The sequence below is a fragment of the Culex quinquefasciatus genome, chromosome 1 (assembly GCF_015732765.1).
Source record: "Culex quinquefasciatus strain JHB chromosome 1, VPISU_Cqui_1.0_pri_paternal, whole genome shotgun sequence".
Classification (NCBI taxonomy): Eukaryota; Metazoa; Arthropoda; class Insecta; order Diptera; family Culicidae; genus Culex; species Culex quinquefasciatus.
This window is the reverse complement of record NC_051861.1, coordinates 99,319,312-99,333,110: the sequence shown is the minus strand read 5'-3', so window position 1 is coordinate 99,333,110 and position 13,799 is coordinate 99,319,312. Positions and strand designations below refer to the sequence as shown.

Here is a 13,799-nt window from a genome sequence, read left to right as displayed (position 1 = left end):
ACGATCATCAAAACTAGAGCCGTTGCTAATAGGAAACAGTCATTGGCCACCAACGGCGCCCGCCATGTCAGTTTGTAGATCTCGAGGAACGGGACGGGAATGTTAGTTAGCACAGGCTGCTACCAAGGGTGGGTTCTATACGATATCCACACGCGTGTGCCGGAAAACTACTTCTACTTGGGATTTTGTTAGTGGGAAGGGTAATGGCCAGGATTCATCATAGAGGATGATGATGTGGCCCAATAATTAATGAATTTCGTTGAGTGATAGGGTGATGTATTATGTATTCTCAAGGCAAACAATCGGATGATGCGGATGAGATTATTCCCGGTTATTTGGTGTTGAGTTTAGCACAAATGATTTAATCTTAGACAGCCGGCTGTGGAAAGATAGAATCAAAATTGTGTGTAATTAAAAGGTGAAATATTATACTCAGCGTAACACATTTACGTAGAGTTGACCTGAGACTATTTATACTTTTTAGTTTTTATAAGATGAGCGGACATAGGACAATGGTCAATATGGAGACTTTTATGTAAAATTGTCTGGAGAATCGATTCTCACTGTGGGTTTTTTTTAAAATTTTGACGTTTAGACCACTTTTCAAAAAACAGTTTTAGTAAATGATTTTTGTATTTTTTTAGGAGAGATATACCATCCTGCATTTTTCGTCAGTCTTTTGGTAACATCTTAGGCTATTTCCTCAAAAATTTTGAACGAAAAAAAATCGTGACAACACCTTTAAATTTAAGTTTTAGACTTAAAAATCAAAAAATCTCATAGAAGTGGCGTGTATTTTTGTTTCAGTGTATTTTTTTCAGAAAGCCCATCCAATTTCCTACAAGTTTGTCTTGGACCACTTTTTGATACGACGCAATAGCTTCGAGACACAGTAATTTTTAAATTGCAAAATACAAAAATATTTAAATACCTTACGCCCTTCTCAAATGTTATTTTTGAGTACTATTGGCTCCATATACACAAAAAAGGCTTATATAGGCCTAGGATAACATGTCTAAAAACTTTCATTGAAATCGGAGAGGGTCGGGTACAAAAGTACCAGAAAAATTCCTGATTTGAGCTGGAATTGCTCTATATTACCGAATTATTATAACGAATAGACAAATATTTAAACGTTTGCAATTTTCAGTCGCATTCAAAGTAACATCCCTGAAGTCACCCAATTGATCGGTGCTGTGACAATTGCTGCCAAATTATGAATTTTCATGCTCGGTATCGAAAATCACAAATTTCGTTACCCAACATGTCCAAACTCGCAAGGTTCCTTAAAGTTTCAATCGCGTTTTACTCAGATGCACTTTTTTGAACATGGGACAATTATGCGTAGTATACCTACTGTACAAAAATATGTTGTTGAGGGTAAATTTGAAACGTTTGAGTGGAATTCCCAGTTGAACACAACTAATCTCTTCCTGTTTTCAAACTTCCAGCCGATCGACAAGAAGGCGCCCGACTTTGTCTTCTTCGCTCCTCGCGTCCGCATCAACAAGCGCATCCTGGCGCTGTGCATGGGCAACCACGAGCTGTACATGCGCCGCCGCAAGCCGGACACGATCGACGTGCAGCAGATGAAGGCGCAGGCCCGCGAGGAGAGAGAACGCCAAGCAGCAGGAGCGCGAGAAGCTGCAGCTGGCGCTGGCCGCCGGGAACGGCCGAAGCAGCAGGAGTACGAGGACCGCATCCGGAACATGCAGGAGGAGATGGAGCGCTCGCAGGCGAACCTGATCGAAGCCCAGGACATGATCCGCCGGCTGGAGGAGCAGCTGAAGCAGCTACAGGCCGCCAAGGACGATCTGGAGCAGCGCCAGAACGAGCTGCAGGTCATGATCACGGCTGGAGGAAACCAAGAACATGGAAGCCGCCGAACGGGCCAAGCTCGAGGATGAGATCCGCATGAAGCAGGAGGAGGTGCACAAGATCCAGGAGGAGGTCTCGGTCAACTCCTCGGAAACCAAGCGCCTGCAGGAGGAGGTCGAAGAGGCCAGACGGAAACAGGTAAAGCGTAAAGTATGTATGATTTTGTTCCAACTTGTTTGTCTCGTTCCTGAAGAGTGTGTGGACCCACCTCCCGAGCACCGAACTCGAAAGCACTTCCCGAGATGTACAGTCAAGGCACCAATCTACTACTATCTACTCTCGTCTACTTTGAACGTCTACCGAATTTGGCCCGGAGCTATCGTTTCCAAGTTCACCCGTGCACAAACACACGCAGCAACGGATAAAACCGAGTGTGGCATCTTAATTCTCTCTCTTTATTTCCAGGAAAATGCAAAAAATTTACTTCACCTTACAAATTGTATAAAATTAAACATTTTAACACGTTTGAACTAATTCATCTACAACTCATATGTACATATACCGAAAACAATAACTAATGCCTCATCTTACGTTAGACGGAAGCGGCCGCCGCCCTGCTGGCCGCGACCACCACAGCCACCGTCGAGGAGGAGGAGGAGATGGACAACGAGGAGGAGCTCGTGAACGGCGAGAACGGCAACCAGGACTTCTCGAAGGACTTTGACACCGACGAGCACATAAAGGACCCCGTCGAGGAGAGACGCACGCTGGCGGAACGCAACGAGCGTTTGCACGACCAGCTCAAGGTGAGTTTCGAGGCTAGTAGAACCGACCAACAGTATTGCATCAAAAAATTAGATATAAAAACCTTATAACGCAAACGACGAAAGCCTTCCAAGCTGCGTTGTTATGGGAAGGACTTGTTTTGATCTCGTTGAAATGTTAAAACCCATGTTCGTCCGCGTGCCTTTGGGTTCGCGACTACCCAGTCACGAAATATTCTAGCAGAGCTGGTTCTGCCAGAATCCTGCTAGAACGGTTGAACATTTTTGCTAGAATGCTGTAAGAATATCCAGCTCTGTGAGAACTCTGCTAGAATCCTGCTAGAACGTCGTGACTAAGTAACTGCGGTGCTAATATAAAAAAAAAATAACTGAAAAAAAGTGTTTTAAAATCTGGAGTTTTTTTTTTAAAAAAAAAAAGGTCCAATAAACCAAATTTCCATTTTTTGCTTTTTGGGTGTTTTTGAGACCGCCTTGAGTCAGGGATATTAAAAAATACCCGAAAAGCAAAAACTTAAAATTTGGTTTATTGAACCTTTTCAAAAAAAAAAAAAAAAAACTCCAGAAATGCATTTTAAACGCGCCCAGTTGCTTTTCAATCATTAGTTATCAAAATATCGAGGTATAGATGGATTTTTTTTTCGCGAGAAAAAACTTTTCGTCGGACTGTACATTGGTATTTCATGATTTTTTTTAAAAAAAGGAGCTCAAACATGCTAAATATAATTATAAACGCAGGAAATGCACTTTAACTGGTTTTCAGTTGATTAAACATTAATTTTTATTAAAAAATTGAAGTTTTCAAAAAAATATTTTTTTGCCCCTGATTATTCAGGCCTTATGTTGAAGGGGGTCCCATAAACCATGAAAAATATTAGCAACGGCCTTATATTTTTTAAATCTAAGTTATTTTTTTAATTTTATTTTTTTTAAATTTCTTAAAGTTTTTTTATTTTTCAAATCTCTTATTTTTTTTTATTTTTTGTAAATTTTTATATTTTTTAGATTTTATTTTTTCTAATCTTTAAGTTTGAAATTTTCTAAAAAAACTATTTTTGAATTTAGTTTAATTTGGTACTTTTTTTAAATTTCTGAACTGAGAAGCAAATTTACATTTAAAAAATGAGCGATTCTCTACGACTTCACATTTTTTTTTCCACGAATTTTAAATTTTGATTTTTTTGGGTTCGAAAAAGTGAAAAGATATAGGTCTGAAATCTCCAAAATCTCTGGACGTAATAGTTGAACAATCCCTTTTGGATGAAATTTTGTCTGTGCATTCCCTATTTCAAAAGGAGTAATTTTGCATCATTAGTTTTTCCATGCAAGTCTCCATACAATGTTGAGGGCTGGTCATACAAAATAAGTATTAGGGTGACAAGAAAAACATATTTTTTTCTGTGAAGCTCGTTCAATTTCCCATAAGTTTACCTTTGACAGCTTTTTGATCGTTTTTATATTTACGTAAGCAAATTTACTGTCTTGTTTTCTACCACACTGAAAAAAATATTCTATTTTCAGTTATTAGCAATGCAATTAAGCTTATATCTGTAAGCCCTTACATCCAATTGAAATGCTGTTAAAGGCAAACTTATGGGAAATTTGACGAGCTTTCCGGTCCTGTCATATAGAAATTGCCAAAAACCACCAAAAAACCGTTTTTTCAATATTTTTATTTTTAAAATCGCTGTATCTTCCCAAGGATTGGACATAGGACAATGGTCAAAATAGAGACTTTTATGTAAAATTGTCTGGAAAATCGATCCCCACTACTGGTTTTCTAAAAAAATTGACGTTTAGACCACTTTTCAAAAAAACAGTTTTAGTAAATGATTTTTGGCATTTTTCGTTAGTCTTTTGGTAACATTTCCTCAAAAAATTTGAACAAAAAAAAATCGTGACATCACCTTTTAGACTTAAAAATCAAAAAATCTCATAGATGTGGCGTGTATTCTTGTTTCAGTGTAGTTTTTTTCAGAAAGCCCGTCCAATTTTCTACAAGTTTGTCTTTGACCACTTTTTGATACGACGCAACGGCTTCGAGATACAGTAATTTTTTAATTACAAAATACAAAAATATTTAAATACCTTACGCCCCCTTCAAATGTTATTTTTGAGTACTATTGGCTCCATATACACAAAAATTGCTCATATAGGACTAGGATAACATGTCTACAAAGTTTCATTGAAATCGGAGAGGATCGGGTACAAAAGTACCAGAAAAATTCCTGATTTGAGCTGGAATTGCTCATGGAAAAATTCTAAAAAATGTATGGGGAAAAGTAAAAAAAAATGAAATTCCGTCAAGTATGACAAGTTATTAACGATTTAAAGAAGACGTTTTTGTATGAAAAGTTTTTTTTTCATCAACTTCAACGATAAAAGCGTCCCTAAACCCTTAACCGATTTCGCTCAAAATTTTCACAGTTACTTTTTTTTTGCCTAAGAAATCGAATCGTGGGGTGGGTGGGTTTAAATCCCTGTCAGGGATTCCCTGATGCCGATTTTTTTTATTGTCGCCCTAATGGGTATGTAAAGGTATGAAATTCTTTATCTTGGAAAGGGATTTTCTGATCGATCCGATGTCTTTGGCAAAGCTGTAGGTGAGCAATTCTCTACCAAAACCGGAAATGGATTTTATTTGTATTTTTTGATTTGGCTCAAACTTTGTGGGGGCCTTCCCTATGACCAAATATGCTATTTTGTGTCATTGGTTCACCCATACAAGTCTCCATACAATTTTGGCTGCTGTCCATACAAAAATGGTTTGTAAATATTCAAACAGCTGTAACTTTTGAGTGAATTTTCTGATCAATTTGGTGTCTTCGGCAAAGTTGTAGGTATTGTTGAGGACTTTTGAGAAAAAAATAGGTACACTGAAAAAAAATTTGGAGATTTTTTTATCAACTTTTTTTTCACTAAAACTCAATTTCCCAAAATACGCATTTTTTTTATTTTCGAGATTTTTTGATATGTTTTAAGGGACAAAAATCCGCAACTTTTGAGCCATAGAGAAACATGGTCAAAAAATCTGCCGCCGAGTTATGAATTTTTGAAAAAATAGTGATTTTTGGAAAAAATCGAAGTTTTATGCAAAAACAAGTTTGACATTACTTTTTAATGCAAAATTGAATTTGCAATCGAAAAGTACTTTACAGATTTTTTAAAAAGGGCTCCGTTTTCAAGATATAGCCACCGAAATTTTGATTTTAGCGAAATATTTGCAGTTTTTCAATTTTTAAAAATAGTGACCATGAGTAACCATTTCTAAAAATATTTTTTTTGAAAAGTTCAGAAAATTTGCTATAAAATTGTCTAAGAGACATTGAAGATTGGACCTCTGGTTGCTGAAATAAAGCGGCTTAAAGAAAAAGAAACACGAAAATTGAAGTTTTCTAAGTCTCACCCAATCAGCCCACCATTTTCTAATGACGTTATCTCAGCAATTAATGGTCCGATTTTCAATGTTAATACATGAAACATTCGTGAAATTTTCCGATCTTTTCGAAAAAAAATATTTTGAAAATTTTTAAATCAAGACTAGCATTTTAAATGGGCGTAATATTCAATATTTGGCCCTTTATCAAAAAATCTGTAAAGTACTTTTCGATTGCAAATTCAATTTTGCATTAAAAAGTAATGTCAAACTTGTTTTTGAATAAAACTTCGATTTTTTTCCAAAAATCACTATTTTTTTCAAAAATTCATAACTCGGCGGCAGATTTTTTGACCATGTTTCTCTATGGCTCAAAAGTTGCGGATTTTTGTCCCCTAAAACATATCAAAAAATCTCGAAAATCAAAAAATACTTATTTTGGGAAATTGAGTTTTAGTGAAAAAAAAGTTGATAAAAAAAATCTCCAATTTTTTTTTCCGTGTACCTATTTTTTTTCTTAAAAGTCCTCAACAATACCTACGGAGCGAGTTGTGGCGCTATAACCACGACAAATAGTGTCCAGGGCATTCGTGGAAATACAATGTCCCATCCCAGAGGGTCCCCCGGAGTACCAAACCTTCTTAGCATGGTGCTCCCAACGAATACAACCAACTCACGAAGCGTATGGTGGTGTGTCCCCACGCTTCTTCCTCCCCTGTCGATTCAGAATTGTGTTGTTGTTCGAACACTCAGTGCTCAAACTCAACCCAATTACGAGTCATCTCTGCGATACGGCTTTACGCAGTAGGCCTGGCCGCTTTAACGCTTGTGATGTTTCAATGCATTTCAATGCAATGGCGCACTACAAATGTTAATAAATGACAAGAAGAGTGCTAGGCGTCATCTAACCTAAGGCACTCTCCAGGATCCCTTCGAAAGATTGGCTGCGCTAGGGTCTGATTAGAATAGATTAGATAAAAGTCCTCAACAATACCTACAACTTTGCCGAAGACACCAAATTGATCAGAAAATTCACTCAAAAGTTACAGCTGTTTGAATATTTACATACCATTTTTGTATGGACAGCAGCCAAAATTGTATGGAGACTTGTATGGGTGAACCAATGACGCAAAATAGCTTATTTGGTCATAGGGAAGGCCCCCACAAAGTTTGAGTCAAATAAAAAAATACAAAAAATAAAAATGGTCAAAATCGGCCGATTTCGTAGAGAGTTGCTCAGGTTATGATCAAGAATTTTCAGAAAAAAGATACACTGAAAAAAATCATTTTTTTTTAAATTTTACTATTAATGGCTAAAAGTTGAATTCATAATGATCTTTTCAATAAACATAATTTTAATAATTTTAAATGAAGCTCAACTTTTAAAAATGTCTATAAATGATTATTTTCCTTATTTTATATTTTAGTTAGACCAAATTATAAAATTGTTGGTGCTTTTTTGAAGAATTATTTTTAACCTCAAAAAATCTAAAACATGTCGAAAAAGTATAGAGGAAAGTGTGACAAGACGACCATATGTGGCAAGGGGAACAATCGCTCGTACGGCCGTTATTTTTTTATCTACAACTTTGCCGAAGACACCAAAGTGATCAGAAAATCAGACATTTGTAAAAACGATTACAAAGCCTTTATTTGATTGAAAATGTTTATATCTAGAGTTTTTTTTTCACTTCGACTAGTAACCTATTGTAGTAAAGTTTTTTTTGTCTGTCATGCAGTGTTGGTATTCTAGTACGAGGCGCTCGCGCTCGGAAGGCTCTTTGGCAAGTCAATGAATAGTGACTTTACAGAACGCATTTATTTGACACAAATAATGCTTCTCGTGGATCTGAGAAGGTATTTCGCTATCAAAACGAACCCTGGCACAACATTTGTTTCCCCTAACAAAAAAGGATAGACAACTGAAAATGAAAGTTTGAGTGAAAACAAGTCCTTTCTATAACACTGCCGCTCGGAAGGCACGTCGGCGGTTAAGTTTAGAAGCAAACAAACTCCACCACTAATTTCTCTCATCCCACCAGGCCCTCAAGCAAGACCTCGCCCTGTCCCGGGACGACACGATGGAGACGGCGAACGACAAGATCCACCGGGAGAACGTGCGCCAGGGGCGGGACAAGTACAAGACGCTGCGCGAGATCCGCAAAGGCAACACCAAGCGCCGCGTGGACCAGTTCGAGAACATGTAAATTCGAGAACACACAGCGGAGCACATGCATAATAGGTGGGGACAGTTTTGGTATAGCGTAGGCGTAGCGGTAGTAGTGTTGGTGTTTCGTGTCGTCGTAGTTGTCGAACTCTTGCACACCAAACACACACGTACACATAATGGCGCGCTCTTTGACGACGAATGTTCGGTGTGGTGGTGGTAAACAACGACACAACAACAACAACAACAGCAACAACACCAGATAGTATATAGTTTTGTAATAATATTCGTTTAGGAATCATGGATATGATGATGAGAGGGAGAAAGAGATAGCAATGGCGCAGCGGTTGCTTGTTTAGAACACAAAGTGAATTGAAACTGAGAGAAAAATGCAACTACAAATACATTTTTATTAACTGCTATTAATCTATTGTTATCAGGAATATGTTTTTCTACATTTACTCTCGAGTAGAGCTTGTCAAAATCTGGGCTTCTATCTATCCAGAGAAAAATCGTTTTGTTCGAAACTCCAAGTTAAAGGTCTTTCTTCATCAAAAGTATTACACACAAACACAATAATAGCAGCCAAGTTGCATGTTTTGTTGCCGAACCAACTAATCTTCCATTCCCTGCTGCTGCATTAATAAATTCTGTAGACAAGCGAAGTTTAAAGTATGGGTTAAAAAGTTTGTTGTTATTTATCAACATTTTGTCGCAGTTTTCTTCTAAATAACACACACACACATTTACTGGTAGGTTCGTATTCACTAATTAATAATTTGAGACAAGGGTTGATGATGGCGATCAAGATATAAAATCAAGGATATACTATAATAAAGGTGTAGAAAAACGGAGCAAGAGCAGCAGCAGCAGCAGAAAAAAAAGAAACTAATTGTTATTAAGTTTAATCAACACTACTTGTAGGGTTTGCGACTAAGTTAAACAAAAACTGCAAGGATAAATTGAGGAATAACGCAAGTAAGCAAAAAAGATACGCGGAAAAGAACATATTATGATGATAATTTTAGCGCATAGGAAATTCAATTAATAATTATTACTCCTTTTAATTGCGTGCGAGAGAAGCGACAAGCTGAACAATATTTTTTCGCTGGTTTAAAAAAAAAGAAAAGGTACCATTTGATTCTAAATAAATTTAGACACGAAAACAGATCCTTCCAGTAACAAGTTAAACACACACCCTCACACACACACAGACAGACAGTAAATGGCAACGGAAATTCTACACACGAGCAAAAATGTTAAAATCGTATCAATAATGATGGTTTTGTACAATCAAAAGCGGCGGGGGTTTGAAATGAAAGAAGCAGAAAATCGAACGATGATTCCCACGCGAGAATTAAGGAAAAACAATCACGAATATTTCTATCTGCCATTTTTACGTTTTATTATTTTTTGTTTAAATTATTTTTAATTAATTTGATTAATTGAAATACACAAACACTAGAAAGAAACAGCTACACAGAAACACAATCGTTGACACTTGTGGGAGATAGATTACACTGAAAATAATACACACACACCTACACGATTAGGTAAAGCGTGTTTGCGAGAAAGAAAAAAAAACATTAAGCATTGGGAGTAAAATATAACATTTATAAATAAACAACAAGATGGGCGAAGAGAGTTGGAGAAAAAAAGGGTAGACGGGCTGGATTTTTCTACAAAGATTTCCAATCTTTTCCCCCCTGAGAAAACACGCAGAAACACACACCCACACAAACACGATTGATTTGCTTCGTTCTGTCCCTAGAGCCAGTATTTTTTGTGTACTTGTTTTACACTATTTTTCCCATGCTTGTTTTAATGGAACTCTCTCGTGACCTTGGTTCTCCCCCCCCCCACCTTTTTTTTAATTGTATTTTCGTTTGGAGGTGTAAAATCTTTGATTAAAATTCAAGCCATGTAATGTAACTGAAGGTGTTTTGTTGTTTTATTATCATTTTTATAGTTTCTTCGAAAATCCTTTTGTTTTATCCCTCTTTTTAAGTTCAGTTGTACGTTATCCGAAAAAAAAAACAGAAATAATAAAGAAAAAAAACTCACTAAAAGTGCTTGAAACAACGATGTAACGATGAAGACTAAAACGGCCACGCACGCACGCCAGGAAGGAGCGCGATGAACCACCCTGTTTGGGGTAGCATTTTTCATAGGACGATGTACTTTTGTATGCGCTTTTTGCCAAACGGGGCACTAAATGACGAACGATGTGAAAGTTATCTTTCCTAACTAATGCTTTATTTTGCATCCTAAAAAGTCTAACTTTCGGTGAAAAATATGTTCCTTTCTTTGTCTAACTCAAACTCTAATTTCAAGAAAACGAAACAAAATATCTAACTATTAGCAGAGCAATAAAGTTTTGAACTCCATCAATGCAAAAGAAGGAAATCTAACAGTAGCCTTATGTATCCTTAGGGATGGTGTATGTAAAATTTAACATCGAATTTGCGTTCAATAAATTACAATTTAATTCTTTACAAAACATAAACGAAAATGTTTTAAATCATTGACTCATTTATCTCCCAGGAATAGTAGACCACTAGGTGAGTATTGTAATTTTTCTGACTACGTTTCATTTCAATTTTCAAAAAAAAAATATAGGAAAAGTTACTTTGTAGGGTCATTTTCAACCCCAAACATAAAAAAATCCAAAATAAAAATATTTTCAAGATCATTTCTAAACGGTCAAAAAAGTGTGTAAAGATTGGAAAATGTCACAAAGATTCATTTTTTTTTAACATAAATCGGACCTATCGTGTAACTTTGTTTCATGAAAAGTCCTCTTCATAGCCTACAACTTTGCTGAAGACACCAAAAAGGGTCTTTAGGACCCTATTTATGTAAATTGTTATGTACAATGGTAAAAAAACACGATTTAAAAATCATTTCTGATATTTTTTTTTATTTTAATGCAAAATTGTTTCACTGTTTTAGAGTGTTTGAATGAAATACTATTTTTTTACAAAATACCGCATTTTCTCTAAAATACTCAAATTCTTATAATTCGCACTATGGGTATCAAATGATTCGAATTGTTGTATCATTTTCACTGTATAAGTGATTTTTGAATGAAATACTAAATTTTTCTCAAAATACCGTATTTTCTAGAAAATACTCAAAAAAAAAATAATTTGCATTATGGGTGTCGAACGATTACAAATTTTGCATGCATTATCACTGTTAAAGAGTTTTTGGAATGAAGTTCTCAAGTTTTCACAAAATACCGTATTTTATCGTAAATACTCTCTTTTTTATAATTCGCAATATGGGTGTCAATCGATTCGAAATTTTGCTTGCATTCACTGTTTTTGAGTTTTTTGAGTAAATCATCAAAACAAAAAACTCGAAAACAGTGAAAATGCAGGTAAAATTTCGCTTTGTTTGATACCCATATTGAAAATTATGAAAATTTGAGTAATTTAAAAAAATACGGTATTTTGTGAAAATTTGAGTACAATTTTGAATTGTTTGATACCCATATTGCGATTCATTGGAATTTGTGTATTTGCGAGAAAATACGGTATTTTGTGAAAAATTTAGTATTTCATTCAAATAACTCTAAAACAGTGGGGATGCAAGCAAAATTTCTAATCGTAATCGAATTATAAAAATTTGAGTATTTTTACTAAAATAATGTATTTTGTGAAAATTTAAGAATGTCGATCAAAAAACAATGAAAAAACATGCAAAACTTCAAAGCGTTTGATACCCATATTGCGAGTTTATTGCGAATACCCATATTGCGAATTTTAAAAAAAACGAGTATTTTCGAGAAAATACGAAATACTGTGATTGTTTTGAGTATTTTACTTTAAAACATATCATATCATCCAAAAATAATCTATGTGGAAGCATGAAAATTCAACGTGATTTGGTTGGATTTAGTCAATTTTAGAAGTATATTAAATAGGAGAATGGACCGTGGTGTAGGGGTAAGCGTGATTTCCTCTCACCCAGTCGGCCTGGGTTTGATCCCAGAAGGTCCCGGTGGCAAATTTTGAGACGAGATTTGTCTGATCACGCCTTCCGTCGGACGGGAAGTAAATGTTGGCCCCGGACAAACCTAAAAAAAAGGTTAGGTCGTTAGCTCAGTCCAGGTGTAGGAGTCGTCTCCCTGGGTCCTGTCCTGGTGGAGTCGCTGGTAGGCAGTTGGACCAACAATCCAAAGGTCGTCAGTTCGAATCCCGGGGTGGATGGAAGCTAAGGTGTAAAAGAGGTTTGCAATTGCCTCAACAATCAAGCCTTCGGACACTTAGTTTCGAGTAGGAATCTCGCAATCGAGAACGCCAAGGCAATGCTGTAGAGCGAATAATTTGATTTGATTTTGATTAAATAGGAGAAATGCATGTATGTTTGGCAGGTTTGTCGAGGATCAAACATATTCGATAACAAAAGAGCATAATTCTACGATTATGCCGAAAACGTACAGCATCGGTGTAAACAGCAACTCTTTTAGAATAAATATGCATTTTTGCAATTCCGTCGTGAAACTACTTACTTTTCCTGTCATTCTTGAACGACGAAATAGCCTACTTTTCTGTACCAAAAATAACAGATTCGAATAGCAACACTTTTCAAAATAAATGCTGAAAAGTTCTACTTTTCAGCACTCAAATGGGTGCTGAAAAGTTGAACTTTTCAGCACTTGTTTTGATAAGTAACACTTTTAACATTTTTTTTTATTTAAACGATTTATTGACAAAATACATGAAAATTTGACATAAAATTTCACTCATTGTGTGTTTTTTGGAATTGCAAAAAATGTTGTATGGAACTCGTTGCAAAACTTGATTTTTTCAGCACTCTTCGTATTTATCCAACTCGGTGAACCTCGTTGGATAAATGTACGACTCGTGCTGAAAAAGTCCTCTTTTTGCAACTTGTTGCATAAACTACTATTTCATAATTTAAAATCACTTCAAAATATTTTATTTGGCCTCTAATTCCGTGCCATCAGTTCTATCTTCCACCGCCCTCTGATCCTAATTTTGGCAGGTCGCAAACTCTCACCAAAGATACCTAATTTAAGTGGTCAATTGAGCACAGGAGACCGAGGCAAAACAGGTAAGAAAATTGACGTTCTGGTTAGTGCAACTGAGCAGCCTGGCCAGCGTCGTTAAAATTCAATCAAGGTGACCAAAAATTGTCGCGATTTTTTGTTTTGCCTATTACTACTTTGATTTACTCGTATTCCCTCAGAAAATGTCTTAAATCAGTGTGCTTCGTATGTCGGAAAATCTTTTTTTTAACTGTAATTGAACGTCAACTTGCTGATATGGCAACATTAGAGGCACGATGGAATTAGATGCTGTTCCCCTATAACAGTGGTTCTCAACCTTTATTGATCCATTCCCCCCATGGCTGAATTTCAGGAACATCATTCCCCCCCAACTAATGGGTATCATCATATGGAGCCAAGTCCAATTCAAAACATGGTTCCGAAATTTGTTCGCATCAGTATCACCACCTAGCGTGGATGCCTGAAGTTACTACACTGTTAACTTTGAATATTAGACAAGATAATGTTGTATAACACACGCTACAGGTCACGCGCACTAATCTGTTTTTGAACAAGTGGCATAATTTTTGAATTGACCGTTACTACTGGTTTATTTTTGTTTTCAACTTACCCTAGCGT

At 36.1% G+C, this 13,799-nt stretch overlaps 1 protein-coding gene across 1 annotated transcript in view; it reads left to right on the top strand.

Annotated features, from left to right (window-relative positions):
• Positions 1–10,080, top strand: part of LOC6045211 (moesin/ezrin/radixin homolog 1-like) — an 82,163-nt gene extending 72,083 nt beyond the window's left edge. The window contains 6 exon segments of the mRNA XM_038250045.1: positions 1,452–1,616; positions 1,618–1,660; positions 1,663–1,849; positions 1,851–2,028; positions 2,415–2,624; positions 8,019–10,080. Coding sequence (XP_038105973.1) covers positions 1,452–1,616; positions 1,618–1,660; positions 1,663–1,849; positions 1,851–2,028; positions 2,415–2,624; positions 8,019–8,183 — 948 coding nt within the window. The 3' untranslated portion in view covers positions 8,184–10,080.
• The last annotated feature ends 3,719 nt before the right edge of the window (positions 10,081–13,799 follow it).